The sequence below is a fragment of the Symphalangus syndactylus genome, chromosome 8 (genome assembly GCF_028878055.3).
Source record: "Symphalangus syndactylus isolate Jambi chromosome 8, NHGRI_mSymSyn1-v2.1_pri, whole genome shotgun sequence".
Classification (NCBI taxonomy): Eukaryota; Metazoa; Chordata; class Mammalia; order Primates; family Hylobatidae; genus Symphalangus; species Symphalangus syndactylus.
In genome coordinates, this window is record NC_072430.2 from 79,946,780 (window position 1) to 79,972,705 (window position 25,926).

The window sequence follows — 25,926 nt, forward strand, 5'->3', positions numbered from 1 at the left end:
TCTATGTGAGTGGGAGCGTATCTCAGGCAGAGAGGAAAAGCTCAAGAAGGCTGGGAGGTGAGAAAAGACTTTGTATATGCAAAGCACAGAAAACACTAGTATTGTTACTTTTAAAATGTGTGTGTGGCAGGGGGAGGTGGCAGTGGCTGTAGTTGTGGTGCAGATGCCAGCCATAACTAGGAGCAAAATTACACAGGGCTTTACAGGCCTTATTAGTAAATTTGGACCTCATCCCAAGAACACTCAAGAGTCATTAAAGGGTCTAAGCAATGGTGTGGCAGATTCATTTTCCATTTTTTTTTTTTTTTTTTTTTTTTGAGATGGAGTTTCACTCTTGTTGCCCAGGCTGGAGTACAATGGTGCGATCTCTGCTCACTGCAACCTCCGCCTCCTGGGTTCAAGCAATTCTCCTGCCTCAGCCTCCTGAGTAGCTAGGATTACAGGCATGCACCACCACGCCTGGCTACTTTTGTATTTTTAGTAGAGACGGTGTTTCTCCACGTTGGTCAGGCTGATCTCAAACTCCTGACCTCAGGTGATACGCTCGCCTCAGCCTCCCAACGTGCTGGGATTACAGGCGTGAGCCACCGCGCCTGGCCCCTCATTTTCCGTTTTTTAAAAACTCAGGCTGTAGCACACAGAATAGATAGCAAGTGCACAAGGCTGGAGACAAAGAAATCAGTTAAGAGACAGCTTTGGTAATCTGAAATGATGGAGGCCAAAATTAGAAGGCAGTACAACAGAAATTAAGAGTAAATCCTCTGAAGTAATGTGCCTACATTCAAATCCCTGATTTTCCACTTACCAGGTATACAGCTTTAAGCAAAGTTGCTTCTTGCTATGGTTTGAATGCTACAAAAAGCATGTGTTGAAAACTTATGCTAACTGTTGCATTGGAAGCTGGAGCCTAATGGAGATGTTTAGGTCATGAAGGTGAAGCCCTCATGAATGGATTAATGCTCATCATAAAAGAGCTTGAGGTTGCAACTTTCATCTCTTGCTCACTCTTGCCCTTTCTTACCCTTCTGCCTTCTGGCATGGGATGACAAAGCACAAAGGCCCTCACCAGATGCTAGCATCATGCCTTTGGATTTCCCAGCTTCCAGAACTGTGAGCCAAATAAATTTTTGTTCATCACATTACCCAGTCTGTGGTATTCTGTTATAGCAGCCCAAATGGACTTAAATACATACTCTCTCTACAACTCAGCTTTCTTTTCTAACAGTCCAAAGATAAAAATCTTCACAGGATTCTTGCCTAAGTACAAATAAAATAATATATATACAGCAGTTAGCATCTTGCCTGGCACAGAATAAGAATGCAAATGTTTATCATCATTATTAAAGCAATGTAAATAGAGAAATGAGAATATAACTAGAAGATGTTTAGGAGACAAAAATTGACAGTTTGAATAAAGGGAAAAGAGATGATTTTACAGCTTCTGGCTTAGACAGTAATTCTATTTGATTAGATGAGAGACAAACGGTTTGAGTGTTCTGAAGGTTTGAAGCAAAGTATAGTGTTCATTCTTGAATATATGGATTGTGAGAGACAGGCCAGTAGGCAGGCAAATATATAGCTCTAAAGTAAAGGAAACAGATCAAAGCTGGAGATCTGAGATTCAGAGAGACAGATGGTAAGTCCTTTGGTGTTGAGAAGAACCCCTAGAAAAAGAATATGCAGAATGAAGAAATGATGACACTAGGTAGAACTTAAGGAACACCAACACTTACAGGACGTTGAGAGAAAGAGGCCAGAAAAATAAGAGAATAATAGTGTGATATGTGAAAAGCCAAAAGAAAAAAAGTGTCTCAAAGAGAGAATATTCAACAATGTCAATACTGCCAAGCAGTGAAACAAGAACTGAGAGTTTTCACTGGATTTGGCAACAAAGTATTTATTCACACAATATGCATCAAGCATTGTGCTAGACCCTTGAGATACGGACATGAATAAGAAAAATAAGACCCTTGCACAAACGGACATTATGTTGTGAAGACAGTAAACTAGCAAACAAATCAAATACATATTGTGATAAGGATGGTGAGCAGAGAGTGACATGATAGAGAGCAAAAGGCAGAGGCCAGCTTTAGATGAAAGGCAGAGGCCAGCTTTAGATGGGGAGTTTGGGAAGGCATCACTCTGAGGAGGAAAATTTAAGCTGAAATCTGAGGCAGGAAAGGGCATGGTCAGAGAACTGAAAGGAGTTCCATATGGCTACAGCACAATGATGGTGGGAAGATGGAGAGACAGAAGCTAGACCATGTTTGTAGATCATGCTCAGGACATAGAAGAATTTAGATGATGACCCACTGAACAATTGTAAGCAAGGAAGCTAAGATCACTGTAGCTAATGGTACTTAATAGCTTGGCTTTTCTCATTTATACTAGTGTTAATAATCAGAAATAGGACATTTTACTAATGTTTCAACCATTAACTGTTTATTATAATAATAATGAAAATAAGCTTTTGTATCTAAAAAGATACTATATGGTTACAAACATGTTACCTATTGCATTAATTTTACTAATCCCCTTTTAACCTTCCTCCATATTTCTTTCAAAGATATTTGTCATACTATCTGAGTCTATCAAATTTCTCTGAGGTACTTACTCATTTTCAAGCAATGTATATCAGAATTTGAATGTTTTATAACAACATGACTAAGCAAGATGTTACTAAAATCCATATGGGTCAGTAACATACAAAAAACCTGATGAAATTATTTTTAAAAAGATTATATTCTATAGTTCCAGTTTCCCATTTCCTTAATCTATGTATTTATATACATACATACAATAAAGAAAAGTTGATGCAAAAAACATTGGCTTGAATCTGAGAAGTTGAATTACATGTTCATATTATTTTTTAATTTCCTCATCTGCAAGAGGAAAAACTTATGGTCCTTTCATATTTTAAAGACGTTAGTAAGAACAAATGCCATCATTATCAGGTAGTGTGCTAGGCACATTACATTATTTTTAATTATCCTAATACCCTTCAAAAATAAACATAATTCTTCCCATTTTACAGATGAAAAAATAATCTCAGTGAGTTTAGGTGACTTGCCCAAGACTACAGACCTGAAATTTAAGCCCAATACGGTAGGCTCAAAAACTCTGGTTACTATACCGGATGTCTCAGACTGTTAACAGATTGAGTTCCAAAGAAAAAAAACTTCACATATGAGATATTAAATCATAAAAATAGATTTTTAAATGATAAAAATGGTTTGTTCAGTTTTTAATAAACTGTGTGCAACTTAGAAACATTAGCCAAACACACCACTCTTATACAGGTATATTTTTCCCTTCAGCATAATAATTTGATTTCCATTTTTTTTAATATTGGAGAAGAGAGATAAAAGGAGGCCATAACAGATAAGCACACTGTATTAAACGTCCAAGAATTAGCACTGAGACACATTTTTTTCCAGTTAATCCTTAATACAAATATTAAATCCAATTAACTACCAGCAACCCACTACCTAGTCTCACAAAATTTGTTTCTCAAAGTTAAAAATTACAAATGGCTGGCCTACGATGTTCCTGTATCAGAAAAACCTAACTTCTGATTAAAACCTCTAAATGTCACTATTTCTCTTAACTAGAAAGGAAACAAGTCTGAATAAAAGTACCACAATTTGCTCTAAGCAGAATCTACAGATTTATTGTATTGTGAGCTATTCCTCCTAAGATTTTTCAGATCGCCAAGTCACCCACCAAGATACTGTTTGAAGAAGACTAGATATTTAGCAAAATGAAACTGATGCCAGATTATTTTTATTTTCCTTAATAAAATACAAACAAGAGCACAAAATTCACTTATATATCATCATTTTATATGTATAAATAATGCTCAGAATTCAAGTAGGGTCAAGTGCAGAAATATTTCCTATATGCTAGTGTGTAAATATAAACTAATTATATACATCATGTGCCTTTGGCCCAGTTGTAAAATAAAGGACATCAAAAAGAAACACTGCACTTGACTGTTTCATTGCATTCTCACTGAGAATTCGTACCAGTGCCTATGTAGTTACAGTTCTACTTAACTGTTCCATTGCATTGTTATTGAGAATTCGTACCAGTGCCTATGTGGTAACAATAACAACTTTCATATCGCTTAATGTAAACACCTAAATAGACATTTCTCCCAGTTGTAAATATCTCAGGAGCTAAAATTCTATCAATTTTTAATAATGAAGTAGTCAAAATCTTAACCAAGTTTCATTCCTTAAAACAAACACAATTAGAGAACTTACTCTTAACCAAAGTTCTTCCTATGTCAAAATGGATATTTACAGGTTATACATACAGAAAACAAGAAAGCAATCATGTTTGTTTACTTTTAGAATGGACAAAAGGAAATATAAAAGCTGTCTCAATAGTGTGGGTCTTTGTACATTCAAAAGGATCTTACTTCACTGATATAACTTGCTTTTAATTTTAATACCCAGTATATATAACTTTGAGATGTTCAAATAGCTAGGCAATCTGAATTCAAATGATACGCAAGCATACCCTTAGAGGGGCAAAAAAAGAAAGTGCCACCGAAAAAGCAATAACTGACATTAACAAGACTATAAATATCCAGTTGAAGGCACGTGGAAGCATTTATTACTCTGCCGTCAAAGATTCTCCACTTAGTTCAGGATCAGGAATAGAATCAGCTCCAGGAACTGTGGAGTTGGTTTCAATCACTGAGGCTTCCTCATTCTCAGTCTCTTGTTTCTCCTCTGGTTCCTCTGAATCAGATGCTTTTTCAATCACTTGGTTTGTCTGTTCTGTAGCTGGTATTTTGTCATCTGTCTGCTCTGTATTATTATCAAGAACATCTTGTTCTAAAGATTCTGAAAAGATAAAGATTCAAAACTTTAGGAATACCCGAATGTTAAAACTGCTAAATAAGGCAAGCAAAAGATAAAGATAAACACACACACACACACACACACACACACACAAAGAAACCATACAATTGTCTAACATTATCCTTAAAATCTTTCAAAATAAGTACATAACTCTCTTTACAGTTAGCATGATAGAAGAAAAAACAGTAATTCAGAGGAAATAAACCCATAAATATACTTTTTCTAATGTCCCATATTTTCATACAAAATAAGTTACTAAAGACACATCTGAAAGTTGAAAGTCCAAAAATCATAGTCCCAACAGAATTATGTGCTGTAATACAACAGTCCAGCAAACAATGCAAATGTATTAATGTCCAGATTACATTTCCTGAAGAAACTGTTTCCCTTGTGTCCAGGCAACCCTGTGAGCAATATGTAAATGTGTACTTTGTGGGTGGGTGGGTGGGTATGTGTGGGTGTGGGTGGATGGTGCTTTCCTACACTGATATACATCTCTATTATCCAAAAACTGGGAAGTCAGGTTTCTGTCTTTTCCAAAGGCATGACTAGTCTCTCCTCATCCCTCTGCAAGACAAGTCCTCTGTATTTAACCTCTGGGTCAGAATGTGCTACAGACCTAGCATGTTAGGGAGAGAAAGAGAAGGGTCTTTTAATCCCATCTGCATAGCAGAAGTTAAGGGTACTAGTCTCTACATGAAAATTTACTCCTTTTAAACTCTCTTTTTAAGTATTATTGAATTCAAATCCCTTAATAATAATATAACAATTGTATTGAATAAACTGCCTTTAATTCTTTAAAGTTTAAAGAACAGGATGGAGGAGGGAATGACTGGAGCAGACAACCTTTGGGCCACCCAATTTCTACATTAAAGATGAAAATCTAGCTTTAAGGTATTTCTTTGTTTATGTAAAAAACAGCAATTAATATTTTTGCTAGTAGAAATATGGCCAAACCATATCAATTAAGAAAAAAAGCAGATTTTTCTACTCTCATAGATGATTCCTTACAATATACTACAAATGTTACTGATTCAAAAACTCTGGAGGGAAGGCCAGCCTTAGTAAAAAGTTCTAATTAAGTTCCTTGTATAATAAAGGTCAGTTTTGCTAAATAAATAAAATCGTTTTGCAAAGAAATTATGTGTTATATGCACATGTGTTAATATGGAAGTCTTGGAAATCCATGGTTTTACCATACCAGTTTTAATAAATACAAATTATCTATAGCTCACATACTCTATGCCAAGACTTTAAAAATATTTAAAAAGAATTATTTCTTTAAAGAGATACCTTGGACTCTGGCTTATATAATTAGTTATAACCACCTTCCTCCTTTTGATATGTAGAATAAAGGCCCAAATTCTACAGTTTTACTATATGAAAACTTCCTATGCTCACAAAAAGTAGTAAGGAATGTCCATAAATTAATTTGTGCTAAATTTCATTTTTTAAAATCCTATCTGTATCTTAATATGGAACTTAAAATGGCATTGCTACACACTTGGAATTTTATAAAAATCCAAGTTAGAAAACAGTAAGTCACTTGAATTTTGTTATTTCAATGTTCCAGAGCAGAAAGGAAAAGCAGAAAGGGCAAATGAAACTACAGGCATGTACAAATCATTTCTGCTACAAGGGCAAACAAGTTATCCGTGGAAAACTTCAGGAGTCACCAATCATTTGTAATTCTACCCTCACAGAATGTATCCAAGACAGAATGTCAAGCGTCATGGTTTTCCACAACTCTCTGGCCATAGAGCAGTATTTACTTGGCAAGAACTTCACAATTTCTTACAGTTTAGTAAGCCTTCTGAAACAAACCAATAAAGCCACAAGAAATGAAAAAACAAAAAGCTAAGAATCCAGGATGTAACTCACCAATAAACATGTTTAAGTGAAAACAGGCCCACATAGTTTGTCATATTCTGTCTGACAGACTGCCTCAATATTGTACTGAAACAGGAGAGGTATCAAAATTCAAGGCTTGTCATATTAAAGTTTTGTGATGTTACTATTTTCAAAAATAGACTTTACTAGTCAAAGCCAATTTAATGTACAAATTCTGGGGCCACACAGAAGTGGTTAATACAAGGAGAAGAACTACAATACTGAAATTATTAAATGTCTGCAATACAAGAATTCATAGAAATACCATGTGCTATCATAATCAGAAAACAAGATACATGAAGTCTTCCAGTCACTATTGTATTTCAGAGAATATATGGAAGACTACAAAATTGGTGAAATGGGTGGAAATTGAAAATAATCAAAGAGCCTATTAATGATTAAGTTTCTTCCCCTGGGTTAATCTGCAGAAAAGCAATTTTTTTAATGGCAGTAACACTACAAAAAAATGGTATGTGACATGACACCTACAATGTAGACATCAGGTAGTCTAAATAAGATAGGTATTGATGTTTGGATGCCAATGCCATTTTGTAAGAAGTCATCAAACAAGATCTAAATAATTAAGTGTAAATGATTAACAGAGAATTACATATAAGTTTAATAACCACAGAGCTTTGTAAGATTATTTAATGTGTTACAAACATACTTTTTTCATTTTTATGGAAGCGCATCATTTGCCCATTCTAACAAAAACAGCAAATTTCTTCCATGAAGTTGTAGTTTAAAACAGCTTGGTGGAATAAAATATATTTCACAAGATGTTAATATTTGGGCATAAAATACTGTAAGAGAAACCAGGCTTTGTGTTCACACTAATTAAACAACCCTACTCTTCCCTTTATGGCCTAGTTTAAGACTAAGATATGAAACAATTACCTGAATGACCTAATTCCATCTGTAAGGAAAATTTTTAAATCAACTCTGGCATCTATAATGTCAAGAAAACAATATACCACAATGTCATAGAACAAAAAATGATCCATGCAATTTCTTTCCCCACTCCTGCCATCACCCTACCCCAACCTCAATATTCTTATTTTTGAGATATTATTATTATTTTTTACCAAATAGTAACAATTGGCTTCCAGTTGTTTGGGCAAAGTCTCAACTCAGCTAGAAAACTGAAACTCATAAAACAGTGTAATTATATAAAGAATATCACTGCCCCACCTATAAACTACACACATGCAAAAACATGTAAAGAACATCATGTTTAGGTTTTTACTCTAGTTCTTGAAAAAATAATTTCTTAAGAAAATTAAATAATAGTCTAGCAAAACAACTTCATATATTTTTGCCTTGCTAACACATCAGTGCCCACTATATATGTAAGCTACAAACTTACCCAAAGGAACTGTTAAATTAAAATTGACAACATGTCTTTAACTCATAAGTTTTAAACAAGGCACTTTTTACAAGATTTTCCTGCCTTAAGGAAAATGGTTAACTTATATTTAAGAAACAAAGGTACAAATTTCACCCCAACTCAACCCAATAACTCAGTAAATAAAATCCAATTAAATTATAACCACTCATAATAGCTAGTATTCATCAACACACAGAATACCATTTAATTATTTACCATTTCTGAGAAAATTAATTAGACAAGTTAAGGATTTTTTTTTTTTTTTTTGAGACAGAGTCTCACTCTGTCGCCCAGGCTGGAGTGCAGTGGCGCAATCTCAGCTCCCTGCAACCTCCGCCTCCTGGATTCAGGCAATTTTCCTGCCTCAGCCTCCCATGTAGCTGGGACTACAGGCTCATGCCACCACGCCTGGATCATTTTTGTATTTTTCAGTAGAGACGAGGTCTCACAATATTGGCCAGGCTGGTCTCGAACTGACTTTGTGATCTGCCCACCTTGGCCTCCCAAAGTGCTGGGATTACAGGCGTGAGCCACCATGCCTGGCCAAGAGTTTAATTATTAAGCAATGATCTAAAACTAAACTATTAAGTGAAAGTGTTTTAGAAAAGGGAGTGAGAAGGCCAAAAGATCTCTATGTCTAAAACAAACATGCAAAAACGTACTACATATCTTGAGAAGGCTGCACATAAGTAAATATAAACAAAGGTATAAAAAGATTATTTAATGGATCTGGTAAATACATGGAATTCAACAAAATTTACATTATCAAATAGTTTAATTTCCTGGAGCATAACAAAAATACTAAACTTAGAATTTTCCCATGCTCAGCACAACCTAATGGTAACAGTGTTTTGCATAAAAGAAAGAGAAGGACTAAAATCATATTATCAAGTTAAATTTTACCTTATATAAATTTCACTTGCTATTTTTGATAGCATTGATTAGATGCCATGAGTTTTATTATTAGGAAGTTATTTCCAATTGGACAAAAACTATACTCTACTAAAATAATTGCATGAGACCTAGACAAATACAACTGGGCAATACAAACACAATATTAACAGTAACATTTTTTAAACATGGTAGCCAAAAAATCACTGCATCAGAATACCAACAATGTAGAAACCTAGCACTCTAATGATGATCACATACCATAAAAAGAATGCTTTTTTTAAAAAAGGTAAAACTGATAAACCACTTTAATGTAACTTAGCAGAGATTCAAGTACTAGGGTACTATCTATTTAACCATAAAAGAAACTGAGGAACCTAAAAGCAGTTCATTTCTTGCCATATTTAGTATGCCCTCAAATAAAAAGACAATCTACATCCATAATTTGTTGTATTTCTCTAATAATCTATTACCAAAGCATCTGGATGTAAAATTCCAGAAAAAAAATATTCTAGGTATTCAGGTGAGAAATTAATGAGAGAAATTTCTTCTAGGTCTCCTCCTTTGATGAAAACTTTCCAAGATTCTGTATGTTTTTCTAAAGAGCGGTCCAGAAAAACAGCTTTGTGCCCCATCCTAAATGCGAAATCTTCCAAAATCAGAATCCAGGCAAAACTTAACTTCAAAATCCTTACATCACAGATTGAAAAAAATATTTCTTCTATTAATTCTTGATTGTTCATAAAAATGGTTACTGATATTTGTTTAAAGAAAAGTTTGGATGGAAGAAAGTTATCTTTTGGTTCCATCTGTAACTTCAATAACTTCATCTCTACAGTTTCTGCTGCTAAGAAGGAGCCACTGCAATACTTTTAATAATGTAAGAATTAAAGCAGGAAAGTTTTTTTTCAGACCTCAAGTATCTACATCATTTAGAAATCAGAAATCTAAAACATTGGCTGTTAGCAAAGAGTAGATGATTGAGATGATATGGTCTTCATTAATAGTTCAATATACTCATAAGCCACCGGTGTTCAAAACAAATGCAGCTTCATCTGTTCATCAGATATACTTCCAGTTGTTTACTAAAGGAAGCCAGCTTGGAATTGATAACTGTGTGTCACAGTGTTGAGTTAGTAAGTCCTGAAAAAAGTTTCAATCTTCTGGAAAGCCAAAGAAAAAGATGCTCATGGCCACTTTGATGAATCCAAAGAGAAGTATGAAAGTTATTATTCTAGAAACTATCTTAACCAAATGGAATTGTTGCTTCAGTTTTTAGCATTATGGAGTTATCAAACCCTGCCTCCAGTTTTGTCTTCATGTAATAACATTACCTTATTGGGGATGGGTTTGAGCCAGTAAGACTTCTTTCCAGGAATTTCAGACAGAAAATGAGACATCTGGGGTATTGCTCCTCCTAGATTAGATGAGAAGGATAGGTATAGCTGGGTGTTGTTTGCTAACTATCTATGTTGACCTTAGCAGAAGACAGAAAGTATGGGACTCCTTATCAAGATTTTCACTGTGTTGACTGTTTTTTCTTATCTTGTCTTTTTTTTTTTTTTTCTGTCCCAACTATTAGCTTACAGATATTCACTTTAGCTTCTATAAGCAGGGCTAGTCATGGAAAAGACTTCGGTTTTTCCTCTAGGCATCTTCAGTATGAAATCCTTTAATTTTCAGTTCCACGAGGCTGCAATGGCAAGGCAGATGCAGTGCCTTGCAATGGCAAGGCAGATGCAGTTTGCATGTGACAGCATGCAGCTCAGAGCACGACTTAAGCAAAAGAAAAAAATTGATATTTTGTTTGAAGTTGATGCTGCAGACTTGGAGAAGATGAATGCATTGATTCAGTGTTGGAAGAATACAGGCCTCTGTCATAGCTATCTGTATTCAAATTCACTTTGATATTTGTTAGTAAGCCAAAAGCCAAACCCAATTCGACACACACATTTTAGGTTCACCCTTCAAAGTTAAAAAAAATATCGATACTCAAATCCCATACTAAATTTCTGAAATCTGAAAATTCACTGCTTCATATAATATTCTCAATTAAAGCAATTTTTTACAGTACTCAATGTTTTTATGAAGAAAATATCAAATACATGTAAATGATAATTCCTAGAAATTAAAATAATTAATCCTGACTGGTAAATAAATTACGTGAACTAAACTTCGAATATGCATTTTTTTCCATATCACACATACCAACAAAACATTATGGCCTGTTTCATAATTTTGGCAATCTTCATAATTCAGAACTGATTAACAAAGAGCTCCTGACCAAATATTAATACTGTAGCAAGAAAGAGCTGGCAATAGTCTAATCTTCCACCTCATCTTTTCCATTTTTTCATGAAACTTCCTCAAGAATTCCTAAAACAGAATTGTAAGATGAATTCTAAAACCCAATAAATTCTGATAAATTGTTTCTCTAAAATAAGGTTGATTTTTACATCAAAGGCAATGTTAATCTTCTGAACCTTTAGAAAATTGTTTGTTTTAATGAAATACCAGTCCTGTTGATACAGTAATCCAAAAAAACGCAAAGATAACTTTATAATTCCAAAGATTCCTGCTTTCTGGTAATTTCCACCAATTCATGTGGTAGATACAAACTTATTTTATCAATGTTAATCACAAATCTTGTATTTTATCCTTTCAATAGTTGTTTCATAATTCCAATAATCTTTCACTCAGATAAACTGAAAAAATTAACCCATGAAAATATTACTAATCAAATCTCCCAACAGTTTTTAGAAAAGGTCACTCCATAAACAGTATTTAGCTAGCTGATGCTAGATGTTGCTTATCACAATACAACCTGCATGTTAAAAGTGAAACACATCACACCTATCACACAGGAGGCCATGGTAACAGAGCCATAGTTGACATATGCATGTGGCAAAATCTGATAAATTAATCCATCTAAAAGCATTATGCTTTTATTATTGTTAAATAACACATGTCATTAAGGGGCAAAACTGTTTAACATATTCATACCTTCATTAAACTGGTTGTCTGATGAAAGCACACTTCCTGATGGCAAGGGACCAACTGAACTTGAACCTTCCATCACCTGCCTCTTCTCAAAACTAAACTCAGGAAGTCTTGGAGCCTGAGGTCTGGTTTTTCTTGCAGGGTTCAAGAAAAAACAGTAGGCACATCGAAAAGCTGCAGAGAATTTTTTAAAAATAAGCAAAACCACAAACCAAACAAAGTTCAAGGCTAATTAGTTAACTCACAAGATCACTTTTGCAGATATTCAAAAGAACCTTTTAAAAGTTACCGTGTATGTTATTTAAATAATAATATGGTAGATGCTCTAAACAGAACTAAAGCATACTTCCTAATTATTAGAATTTTAATTTTTAAAATTAAAGGCAGAAAAGGCATAACAGGTTACATAGCAGGCTAACTATGTAATAAGTTACACAGCAGGTTGATAGCAGAATAATATTAATGATTTAAATGAATTAGTGAGATTACATTTCTAGTCACCAGAATTATTAGGTATTTTAAAATCCAGAACCTTGCACACTTATCCATGAAAATGTAGTACATAATATTTTAGAAGCATTTTCAATTTACCACAGTACTTTTTAATAGTAGCTACACATGAGAATCATCTGCAGAGCTTTAAAAAATATATTGATGCCTGGACCTCATACTCAGTACATTAAAGGAGACTCTTTATAAATGGGTCCTGGGTATCATAATTATTTTAAGCTCTTTGGGTGATTGTGATACACAGTGGGGTTTGAGAACAACTGGCCTAGAGGCTGTACATTATATAGGAAGAAACCTGAATTGTCTTCCCTGCCTTGCTCTATGTACTAAAATAAGGATAATACGCCTAACCAATGTATACAAAGAGAGTATATAAAATAAAATGACACTGCATAGAAAATGGCATAGAATAAAATATTTAAGCGTAAAATATTTAAATCTAATTGCTCAATAATTCTTACCAATGTATTCAAATTCTTCCTTCAAAGCCATGCCATTATGAGAAAAACACTGCTGACATATAAGTGCATACCTACACCATAAGAAAAAATGAACATACCAGTTACAAATGCAGACAAACCTCCTGACAGAGACTAATTTAGCCATCATGGCTAATTTATATTTTAACACAGCTAAATATGCCATAACAAATTATATGAGACTTAGTAAACCACAAAACAATATTCATTAAACAAAAGCCAAAATTAACCAAAGCCCAAATTTCAAGCATTTAAAAATATAACTTACACATCAAATTTAAAATAAACTAAGCAACAGTTAAATGAATATATCTTTACTAAATTAGCAGAAACATATTTGACAACTGAACACTTAAATTTTGGTGTTTCCCAAAGTATAGTCCTGGGGATGAAAGCCTCCAAATCTGTGGTCAGATAAGGCTGGAAAAGTTGGAACCCTCTTAGAGATTCACAATGAATATTATTAAAACCTGAGATGTCTTGTGGCAAATAAACATATTTAATTTTGTTTAGTACAACCCAAAGATTAATTTCTATACATGATTCTTATACCTTTCCCAGTTACACTAAACATCTGCCTCATTTTCTATTTATATACTTTCTCAGTTCTCTGTGGATATACTCAATGAATACTTCGCTATATCAAATGTCATTCTATTTTGAATAACATACAATTTATTACATAAACATTAAATTCTGATTCCTTTTTTAAATAATAATTAGGAGCGCTGTCAAACATCTATTATCCAATGAATTTTTTAAAAATCTATACTTTGACAATTGCTCTGTACATATCATACGATCTTCCTAGAGTTATTTTAAGAATAATTGGAAAAGCATTTTGAGAACTGCTAAGTACTAAATACATGCAAATTGCTCTTAACATTAAAAGTACTACTATCACCAAGTCCAGTACTGATACCTATAAAGCTCCATTTCTTAGAACCTATCAGAGTTGAACTATGTTTTTGCTCTTTCAAGTTTAAAAGTTTCAATGAAATAATCCAGTTTCTCTAAAAGTTATAGCACAGTTAATATTTTTTCAAAATGGATTTAATCCAGACTATGTCGTCAAAACCTCTACTGTCAAATAATTGAGTATATACTCTTTTGCAGGGCTATAAAATATTCCATTATGCTCTAAAGTCAGAAAATAGGTGCCACAAAACTGTATAACATCTAGTGTGTACACACACACATCCTGTTTTCACTTTCATTTATCTACCACCCCAGTAAATATTACCTGTTTTGTGGACCATCACCAACCAAATATTCAACAATTCTATCCAAAGCACCTCGTTCTCGGGGGAGAATAGGTCTTGCTAAAGGTGGACCTGGAGGATGAAGACCTATTAAATAAATAAATACATACAAAATTTATATACATGAAATACACATAAAATTTAATTCCATTACCAAGAACTACCTATACTTGTTAGAACTTTTAAAAGGTTTTAACAAAAGAGCAAAATACTAATTCTTATAAATCTCTGAAGAACATTCAAATTTTCATTAAAAATACTGTACTACAAAAATATATTTAAATATGTGCTATATTAGAACTACCTTTGCCAGTAGATTCTGTAGTAGATTCCTACATAACTACTAGCAAATAAAATTATGCTTAGTTGTGTAAAAACTGATTTTTTAAAATGCTCCAACTCTTAAAAGCCTACGTGATAGTAAATCAGGCGACTTCCACTTCAGGCCATAATAGAGCAACAGGTGTCAGATTTAATGTCCCACCTAAAACAATTAAAATACTGTGCAAAACATATGAAGTAACAGTTTTAAAGACACTGGATATCAAGCAATGTAGGTTATTGTTCCCTGAGAAGACTAAAAACAAAACATGCCCTACAACTGCCCCAGCTTATTGCCTACAGAGAGTTTCCACTTGGCAGTGAAAAGAAAGTAAACCCAGGTGAAGTGTAGCAGACTCTCATAGTTGAGGAGACAAAGCCAGAATTCTGAGAAGGCCAAGGCATATTGAGTTCACAAGAAAGGGTACCAAGCAGGAGAGAAGGCACAGAGAAAGAACAACAAAGATTTGCAGAGGATCTACTGGAGAATTCAGCAGAGTACTGACTGGTGCATGCATGTGAGAAAACTATCTGAGGATGGAGGAAAAAAACTACTCAAAAAGGTGAAAAGAAACAGCATTCATACAGGGCCAAGAATATTGCCCATTTCCAATCAGAGTGGGAAAACCTCCTAACACACAGGCCATTAGGTAAAGTATTCAGAAGAGTACTGTATAGGAATTTTTAAAACCCAGTATTCAATAACTTAAAATTCACAATCTCTGGCAACAGATTAAAAATTACTAGACATGCCAATAAGCAGGAAAATATCACTGATAAGAAAAATCAATCAAAATTGACCCAGAAATTATGAAAATGACTGAATTAGTAGACAAAAAGACAAAACTATTTAAATAATGCATATTTTCCAAATTTGATTAAATCTATAAACCCACAGATTCAAAAATATCAACAAATCCCAAATACAAGAAACATAATTTTGCTCCAAGACAGTGCATGAACAAATTGCTGAAAACCAATAATAAAGAGGAAAATCTTGACCGGGTGCAGTGGCTCATGCCTGTAATCCCAGCACTTTGGGAGCCCGAGGTGGGCAGATCACAAGGTCAAGAGATAGAGACCATCCTGGCCAACATAGTGAAACCCCATCTCTACTAAAAATACAAAAATTAGCTGGGCGTGGTGGCATGCACATGTAGTCCCAGCTACTCGAGAGGCTGAGGCAGGAGAATTGCTTGAACCTGGGAGGTGGAGGTTGCAGTGAGCTGAGATTGTGCCACTGCACTCCAGACTGGGCAACACAGCGAGACTCCATCTCAAAAAAAAAAAAAAAAAAGAAAAAAAAGAAAAAGAAGAGAGAGAAATCTTAAAAAAAAAAAAAGAAAAAATACATTATGTACAGAGAAAAAGATAAGAATGACAGCAGACTTCCCATCAGAAAAGATGCAAACCAGAAAACGATGAAACAGTATGTTTAAAGTTCTGAAAGAACTGTCAAAAATTTTATATCCAGTATGAACATCTTTTTTAAATGAAGACTTTTACAGATATACAAAACTGAAAGAATTCATCACTAGAAGAACAATACAAGAAATGTTAAAAAGAAGTCCTTCAGGCAGAAGGAAAGTGATAGCAGATGGAAAGCAAGATCTACACAAAGGAATAAAGAATCTAAAACAGTTATCATGTGGGTAAATACATAAGACTTTTTATTATTTAAATCACCTTAAAAGATAACTGACTGCACTCTATTATGCATTATATGTAATCTAGAGATGATTTAAAGTATATGGAAGGATATGTATAGATTATATGCAAATACTATGCCATTTCTTTTAAGAGATTTGAGCATCCGTGGATGCCGGTATCCACTGGGGGATCCTGGAACCAATCGCCCATGACATATATATGTTGTTTCAAGTAAATATAAAACATTTACCAATACATGGCATTCTCAGACATAAAACAAGTATCAATACACATAAGAAGATTCAAATAACACAATGTATGTTTTCTAACAATATAATTAAATTAGAAATCAACAGCAGATAAACATCTGAAAAATCTCCAAATATTTGGTGACTAAATAACATACATTTGAATAACCCAGGATTCAAAGAAAAAATGAAAATTAGAAAGTATTTTGAACTGAATGAAAATGGAAAAAAAATCAAAATTTATAATATGCAGCTAAAGCAATACTGAAAAGAAAATTTATAATGTTAAACACCTATATTACAAAAGAAGATAGGACTAAAATCCATAATTTCAGCTTCCACATTAAGAAACTAAAAAAGAAGAGCAAATGAAACCCAAAGTACAGAATAAAAGAAATAATAAAGATCAGAGAGGAAATTAATACAACAGAAAATACAAAAATAATAAAGAAAAGCTGGTTCTTTGAAAAGATCAATATAATTGTTAACCTCTAGCCAGACTAATCAGGAAAAAAAAAAAAGAAGATACAAACTATTAATATCAGAAAGGAGAAAAATGCCATAACTCCGGACTGTAAAAACATTAAAAGAATAATTAGAGAATATTACGAGCAACTTAACGCCAATAAATTCTACAGGTTAGATAAAATGGACGAATTCCTTGAAAGACTACCAAACTACCAAAGTTCACTCAAGAAGATAAAAATAATTATTTGTTAAAATTTTGTTAGGAATTTTTGCATCTACGATCGTGTATGATATTGGTCATAGTTTTTCTTAAAGAAATTGAATTTTTAGTTAAAAAAAAAAAAACACCTTTTTCTCTCAGGAAAAAAAAAAAAATACCAGGCCCAGATGCTTCAACTGGTCATATCTTTAAAATTAAGGAAACATTTAAATTAAGGAAGAAATAATACCAATTCTACACAAATTGTCCAGAAAACTGAATAGGGAATACTTACTCATAATGTTATGAAATGAAACCGACATAACTCTGATACCAAAACCAGACAAAGATACGACAAGGAAAAAATAAACAAAAAAACCACAGACCAATATTCCTAATGAGTATTGATATAAACATTTTTAACAAAATACTAGCAAATCAAAGCCAACAATATGCATGTAAGATAATTCATCATGATCAAGTGAGATTTATTCCAGGAAAGCAAGTTAGTTTAACATTTAAAGATCAATGTAATTCACTATATGAACAGGCATTAATACAAAGAAACAAAGCCCAATATAAACATCTCAATAGATGTAGAAACAGCATTTGAAAAAATACACCATCTATTACTGATTTAAAAGAAAACCTTCAGCTAACTAAGAATAGATGGGCACTTCAAGCTGATAAGGAGTATTTATTAAAACAAAAAGCCCTAGAGCTAACATCATGCTAAACTGTGAAAGAATAATTGCTTTTCCCCTAAGACCAACAAAAAGGCAAGGATGTCCACTCCTAGCACTTCTATTAACATTGTACTGAAGGTTATAGCTCATATAATAAGGTAAGAAAAATAAACAAAAGAAAACCAGATTGGAAAGGGAGAAGTAGAATTTTCTTTATTCAGACAATGTGGCTGTCTATGTAGAAAATACTATGTAATCTACAAAAAAGTTATACTATCTAGAGCCAATAAATTAGTTTATCAAGGTTATAGGATACAAGAGCAATATACAAAAATCTATTGTATTTCTATATACTAGCAATAACCAGTTGGAAATAGTTAATAAAACAATACCATTTACAACAGCATTAAAAATATGAAATAATTAGATGTAAATTTAACCAAAAAATGTGCAAAATCTATAAACCAAACACTACAAAACATTGCTGAAAAGAAATTAATGACCTAAATGAGTGAAGAGAAATATACTGTGTTCATGTAATAAATTAGACAATATCATAAGAGAATAATGGTGAGTGGGGAGTGGAGGAATAACATATAAAATTTAGTTAATTTTTATTTTATATAAAAATAATAACAAGAGTTACACATTCAAACGTTATGAATTGTAACCCTATAACCTCTGAAAACTGAAAGAGAACTATTTGCAGGAGATACTCTGAATTGAGACAACACAGAAGGCACTGAGAAGACAGTGACAGAATAAAATAAAATGTGATGTTTGCCTTTGTAAAATGACAGAATGAACATAATAAGGTGGGCAGCAATGGAGGTTTACATGAAGACTTTATAGAAGACTCTGAAATAAAATGGACCCGTTGGAAGACGCCCTGCAATATAGGGATACAAGGGTTTCAAAATGGCTATGACAAAATCTTTCAAGTATTCAAGATGGCTTTAGGATAGCAATACTACATTATACTAAATTCCTGTAATTCAAAGGAATAAAAAGGAAATTTGATTTGTAAATAATCACAAATTTAAAGGCTATTACCATCTATAAAAGGGCAACTGATGTCAAAATTATAGCTATTAGTAAATAAAAGTTAGGTTCTAGACCAAGTTCTTAGTATTAGAAATCAAGTACACTTTTTTTTTTTTTGAGACACAGTGGCGCTATCTCAGCTCACTGCAACCTCCACCTCCCAGGTTCCAGCAATTCTCCTGCCTCAGCCTCCCAAGTAGCTGGGATTACAGGCGCCTGCCACCAGGCCCGGCTAATTTCTGTATTTTTAGTAGAGATGAGGTTTCACTGTGTTAGGCTGGTCTTGAACTCCTGACCTCAGGTGATCTGCCCATCTCCGCCTCCCAAAGTGCTGGGATTATAGGCGTGAGCCACCGTGCCCGGCTCTCAAGTACACTTTTAAGATTCCATCACTGGCAGGGTGCAGTGGCTCACACCTGTAATCCCAGCACTTTGGGAGACCAAAGTGGGCAGATCACCTGAGGTCAGGAGTTTGAGAATGGCCTGGCCAATACGGCAAAACTCCTACTAAAAATACAAAAATTAGCCAGGCCTGGTGGCGCCCACCTGTAATCCCAGCTACTCGGCAGGCTGAGGCAGGAGAATTGCTTGAACCCGTGAGGCAGAGGTTGCAGTGAGCCAAGATCCATGACACTGCACTCCAGCCTGGGCAACAGAACAAGACTCTGTCTCAAAAAAACAACAAAAAAGATTCCATCAGCTAAGTTATTGGTTTACTTGTGCTAACAACATTCAATTATTATCATCAAAAAATAAACTTGAAACCAGACATGGTCATCCCTCATTATCAAATTTTCAACTTGAATAAGCAAGCCAAATTAGATTTGGAAAGCATTTAAGCCAACTTAACTTGCTAGAGTATTTTACTTCTACATATTTAAAGTGAACATATCCACAAAAGAATCTGGATAAATGAAATAACAGATTTCATAAAAATATCTTAAACCTCTTACACATGCATCTTTATATTCATGCTGTTATAGACAATGGTAATTAATACAAACATCAAAAGCAATCATTGTAGGAATACTGGTCATTTTTACACAGGCTGGCAAATTATCAAGTACCTGCTGGTTATTAATTTTCAAACATATGGGAGCTCTGTGGTAATACACATTAAATTGATTCTCTTCCACAAATATGGCATAAAGAAAAAATTAAGTATTAATCTTCTTTATAATAAATTATTTAACTCATTCACATTTTTGACAATGTACAATTTAAACAGTCTTTCACACAGAAACTAATTAAAAACTTTAGTAAAACATGTTATATTTACATGATCATAAAATCTAGGCTATTATTAATTCTATAGCCCTATTCTTACATGTGCAATACAGTTTTTATTACTTTATATATTGCTAAACTTTTTGCTTAAAATAAATTAGATACACAAACGTATATAATCCATACATTCGCACCCAAAAAAGTTCTTTCATTAAACAACCAGGAATTTTAATTTACAAATCATGGGTATCTCAAATCAACCAGATGACAACAGAAACATTAGTAATTTCCAATCAATTTAACTTTTCTCAATTTCATAAAATATATGGCTGCCTTAAGTATTGTCATTATATGTCAAATTTAAAAGTATTGTTTTATGTAACTATTTTAAAAGTTTTAAGGTTTGTATACATTTCATTTATAGTCGGTATTCTTAATTTGTTAATAAATGAAGAGTTTTAAATCTTATGCTGCATTTTTGAAGGAAAACAGGAAAAACATCTACTGTATTAAGTGACATTTCCATTATTTATTGATTTTACTACACAAATACTCTGATTATCTGATATCATCTACTGTCTAGCCTCAAAATCATTATTAATTATATATTAGTAATTAGTCATGAAATAACAAAGTAATCTACATTAGAATTAAATAATCTAAAAGAAAATAAATAATTTACTATCATATGCAACGATATGACATGGAAATCTACATAAAACAATGTTATCTGTGCTAAAGCAGTGGACTTCCATGCCCCAATCACACTCCAAAAGAAACTGCAGGGTACTATAGTCTATTACACTTCAGAATGGGATCTTCCCCTAGAGATCCACCACAGTGAAAAGAGATAATCTATGAAATAAAATAAAGAGAATATGTTCATTTAATAGAGCTTTATAAAATATCTATCAGAAAATACTAAGGTTCTATGCCTTAAAAAAAAAATCTACTCGCCCACATTAACAAAAGTATACCACAATACAGGAGTATTATTCCTGAAATATGTTGTCATGTTTAAAAATACATGTATGGAGTTTAGCAAAAAACATCAATACATTCCAAAAGTGTTTTCTTCTATCCCCGTTTTATATAAATCTGGAGGCATTCTAAAGTTGAATATAAAAAGATATGCTGTACTGTTGGCTAGAGAATAATACAAAGTTTTATTGCCATTTAAACAAAGAAGCCATAACAGTTAAATGAGCTCAAGAAATAGGTTTCAGTATCACAAGGTGCCAGCTGTAAAGAGTTATGGCTAATTGAATATGGAACTCCTGCTTAATCAGATAACTGCTCTGCTATTTCCAAATGAAATGCCATTTCCATACCATCTGAAAATGGCCCGTTTTATTGGTAACCAGAGAAAACAATATAAACTGTAAATAACATTAAGTGCTCTGTTTACCCATTCCAGGCACCGAAGTAGCAGGGGATCCAAGATGTCTTGGTAACACATTTGATGATAGGGCTGGAGTAACAGTCCTTTCTGGGGGTCCACCAGGGGCAGAACTGTCCTTTGGTGGTCCAGGAGATACTGGAACTTGTGGAGGAGGGCCCTGGTTAGGGCTTGCTGGTGTTGGAGAAAGGTTTCTTTGAGCTGCAGTTCGCTGACGAATCTCTGAGAAGAGTAAGTACATACTAGACTTAATTTCCAATATACCATATTAGCCAGTATAACAATTTATATTTATTAAAATTTTACAGCCCCAAAAGGCATTGTAGTGTCAAAACTACTTATAATAATAAGTCTATAATATGTGACATTGAAAACGAAGTACTCTATTTCTGAACTTATAGTTCAACTGTACATGTTTACACAACAAGCCATGATCTAAGTGTAGCTACTGATAGCACTTTTCAAAACAAATCCAGTAAAATAAAATCACCCAATTATGTGCCATGTCTTTTTAAAGTAGTCTTCCTAATTATAATAAAGGAAAGAAAGTTTATCAGAATTAGTGAAAACTCCAAATTGCAGATTTGTTTTTCAAGATTTAAAAAACTAAAAACTAAGAGATAAGTGAATACGTATATTCTGGAATTATCAAAGTAATTAATCTAAGTAGTTATAGAAATGCTGAAAAAGTATTTTTACTATTAGGTACCATTTCCATTCTCCTTTATGGTATTGCTATCCTTTTGGCAAATTTGTTTTGGCCAAAACATTCAACAGATCTACTCCATATAAACAATATTTCATCATTAATAAATCTTAGCTTATAGTTACAGAAATTACAAGATTCTCTGTAACAGGGGTCAGCAAACATGCCAAATCCAGGCTGCCGCCTGCTTTTGTAGTTTTATTAGAACACGGGCCAGTTCTTTTGTTTACAGATTGTCTCTGGCTGCTTTAGAAGAGTAGAGTAGTTGCAACAGAGACCATATGGCTCTCAGGGCCATTTAACTATATTTACTATCTGGCTCTTTACAAAAAAAGTTTCATGACTTGTACTCAGTAACATAAAATTGAATTCTATTATTCTCTATTCCCACCAATATTTTACTTGAATGTCAGTGGTAAGATTTCACATAAAGAAGCCGTTACACTTTTTCAGTTCTACCTATCACATTAAATTATCACAAATCCTCAATTAGTGAGCTGAAACTAAGTAAGTTATTTTTATTTGGCACAAATAGTAAAAATACATATGTCCAGAAGCAAAACACTTGGACTCTATTTGACAGTTAAAGAATTTCATGAAAGTTCATTGCAATTGAAAGTACAGCTCTAGCATCAGATCTTAGTTCATCCCAATCTAGTCTACTAGCTAAGAACCGGGGCCCTGCAGTCAGAAAGATTTGATTGGAATCCTGGCTCTGGCTACATGACTTCAGATAGGTTACTTAACTTTGATAAACCTGTTATTTTATCTGTAAAATTAGGATAATAATATTAACTAATATAATTGTTATGAGAATTAAATATGATAATGTCTGTAAACCGATAGCTCACATTTAATGAATACTTATTTCAGATATCAGTTTTTGTACACAACTAAGTATTTTCAAATGATTTTAGCTAAAATTACTAGGATCAACTAATTTTCCATTGGTTCACAATTTAGTGTTTAACCAAGCCATGGCAATAATAAATTATAAGCACAGTATCATTATATAAATGGAACCATCTTTATATTTTGCTACTTTCCATGCAATTTATATAGAAAATTTCAGCTGTTACTTGAACAAATCATATCCTAACATCTGCAAATTAGCTGCTAACTTTATTTTTTACTCACAAGGAGCACCTTAATAGGTGGTTGCATACTAGGAAAGCCATTAAATGCTGCAAAAGGTACTGAAATCAATAAAATCATATTAGGATTTGATAATTTAATTGCTCATTTAAAAATAAGGTATCAAATACTGTAAATCATTTTTCAGCCAACTTTCAGGTAAAGCATAACTCAAAAAGTGGCATTTTTCTTCCAGATAAATAAAAATTTAGCATTTATTAGACTACATAAAAGCAGCTATTATCCTTCCTCTTCACGAAGACTTGAGACTACTTCCTCTAAATGTGCGTTTACCCAGTGAAAATTACCTGAAATGCTTTTACTATCACTAGTACACCACTGAAAGGAGACTAGCTAACAAAGGACACCGTGTCAAGCATTCCATAAAAGAGACGTACCTTAATAATTCTAAATCTAAATTTAGGCAAAGGGGGAAAATGTTATAGCAGAGTTACAAAAGGGAGAAAACGTAGTTTCATCATTTTCAAAGGAAAAGCAAGTATCAAGGGTTACAATATCTTCAATAGTTTAAAATAACAAGGTACCAAATCTATATTTGTCAAACTGTTATAAAATATTCTGGTAGTCTCAATTTAAAATACCTCAGATTTATCTACTTTTAACTACTTGTGATTCATAAAGTTTTGTATTAATTACTCTAAAAAGTTTCCAGTACTCAACAAAATAGTCATATTAGATATGTCCAACATTTCCTGCCTTAAACATAAGATACAAAGCCCCCAAAAGAGCCACCAAGCATTCCACATGAATCTGGCAAAAAATCATAAGGAGCATGCCATAAGGTTAATTCTCAACTGGAGTATGTTTTAACACCCTCATCAATGATCAATGACCCAACAAAAATCATATTCACTGAGGATGATGACATGTCTATATTAGGTTTAAATTCAAAATGAAGCAAACAGACCCATTACCAAGCTCTTTTCAATGAGGTTATTTATTAAGGGTTATGAATAAAGGTTGGTTAGTGGGTACAAAAATATAGTTAGGAGGAATAAGAGCTAGTGTTTGATAGTACAGTAGGGTGACTACAATTAACAATAATGTGTCATTCAAAATAGCTAGAAGAGAAGAATTGGAATGTTCTCAACACAAATAAAAGATAAATGAGGTGATAGATATCCCAATTACTTTGATTTAATCATTATAAATTGTATGCAAGTATTTACCCCCAAAAATATGTACAATTATATATCAATTAAAAATGAAGTAAATAGAACCCAAATGATATATTTTTAAAACTACTATATTAAACAGAAGCTTAAATTAATGATAAAACAGCACAGCTGTGCAAAGCAAAGACTCCGGGATCAAATGGTCATAATTTTAGCTCCACCCTGTTTACTAGATGTGTATGCTACCTTTTCCAAGTTGATGATATCACTCAGTTCAGCTTTCTCATAATGCGAATACTTACCTCTTATGGTTGTTGTAAAGATTAAATGAGAAAATCAAGACAAAGAACTCAGCCAAAGCACATGCGAAGTACTTAACAGGCAATAACTATTAGCAGAAATAGGGCATATATAAGGTTCCAACAATTATAATAAATCAAAAACTAAGCAATCTAGAATTTCTAAGGCAATTATTTAAAATATATAGATATAATTTACACATTAAATGTTTCCTTAAAGTTATTTGTGAAGTCGTTTAAATGTATAAATTCACAATTTATATAAAAACTTAAATGTATAATTCTAGCTTGCCATTAAATAATATTGGGATGAATGTTTTATAATACAAATACTTGTCCCTTAATTTATCAGATTTTTAAAATACTCTTTTTATGCTGCTAGAAGGTTTTGTCTTTGTTCTATTATCAAGCTGTAGTAGGAAGAACACCATACAATAATTAGGAGGCCTGGATTTTCATCTAGCTAATAGTACCAGTTCCTTTATTATTTCCATAGGTTACTGAGGAACAGGTGGTGTTTGGTTACATGAGTAAGTTCTTTAGTGGTGATTTGTAAGATCTTGGTGCACCCATCACCCAAACAGTATACACTGCACCCTATTTGTAATCTTTTATTCCCATCCCCTTCCCGCCCTTTCCCCTGAGTCCCCAAAGTCCACTGTGTCATTCTTACGTCTTTGCACCCTCATAGCTTAGCTGCCACTTATGAGTGAGAACATACGATGTTTGGTTTTCCATTCCTGAGTTACTTCACTTAGAGTAATAGTCTCCAATCTCATCCAGGTCACTGCAAATGCTGTTAATTCATTCCTTTTTATGGCTGAGTAGTATTACATCACTCATTCATATATATATATGAATTATATATGTTATATATATATGAATTATATGAATATAATATAATTATATATAATATATGAATTATATATTATATATAATATATATGAACTATATATAATATATATAATAAATATATATATGAATTATATTATTTATATAATATATATATAATATATCTCTCTCTCTTTCTTTATCCACTCATTGGTTGATGACATTTGGGTTGGTTCCACGTTTTTGTGATTGCAAATTGTGCTGCTATAAACATGTGTGTGCAAGTAT

At 33.1% G+C, this 25,926-nt stretch overlaps 2 protein-coding genes across 7 annotated transcripts in view; one reads left to right on the forward strand and one right to left on the reverse strand.

The window, feature by feature from the left end:
• The window catches only part of LOC129488080 (thymosin beta-4-like), a 272,872-nt gene that overhangs the window by 170,106 nt on the left and 76,840 nt on the right, over positions 1-25,926 (forward strand). The window lies entirely within an intron of this gene.
• LNPK (lunapark, ER junction formation factor) overlaps positions 3,762-25,926 on the reverse strand; it is an 83,009-nt gene continuing 60,844 nt past the window's right edge. For all 6 annotated transcript variants that reach the window (XM_055289808.2, XM_055289807.2, XM_055289812.2 and 3 more), the window contains 5 exons: positions 21,542-21,754; positions 14,272-14,377; positions 13,011-13,081; positions 12,043-12,213; positions 3,762-4,853 (listed from right to left, as the gene is read on the reverse strand). In XM_055289808.2, the coding sequence (XP_055145783.1) occupies positions 4,621-4,853; positions 12,043-12,213; positions 13,011-13,081; positions 14,272-14,377; positions 21,542-21,754 (794 nt within the window). In that variant the 3' untranslated portion in view covers positions 3,762-4,620. The remainder of the gene's footprint in view (positions 4,854-12,042; positions 12,214-13,010; positions 13,082-14,271; positions 14,378-21,541; positions 21,755-25,926) is intronic.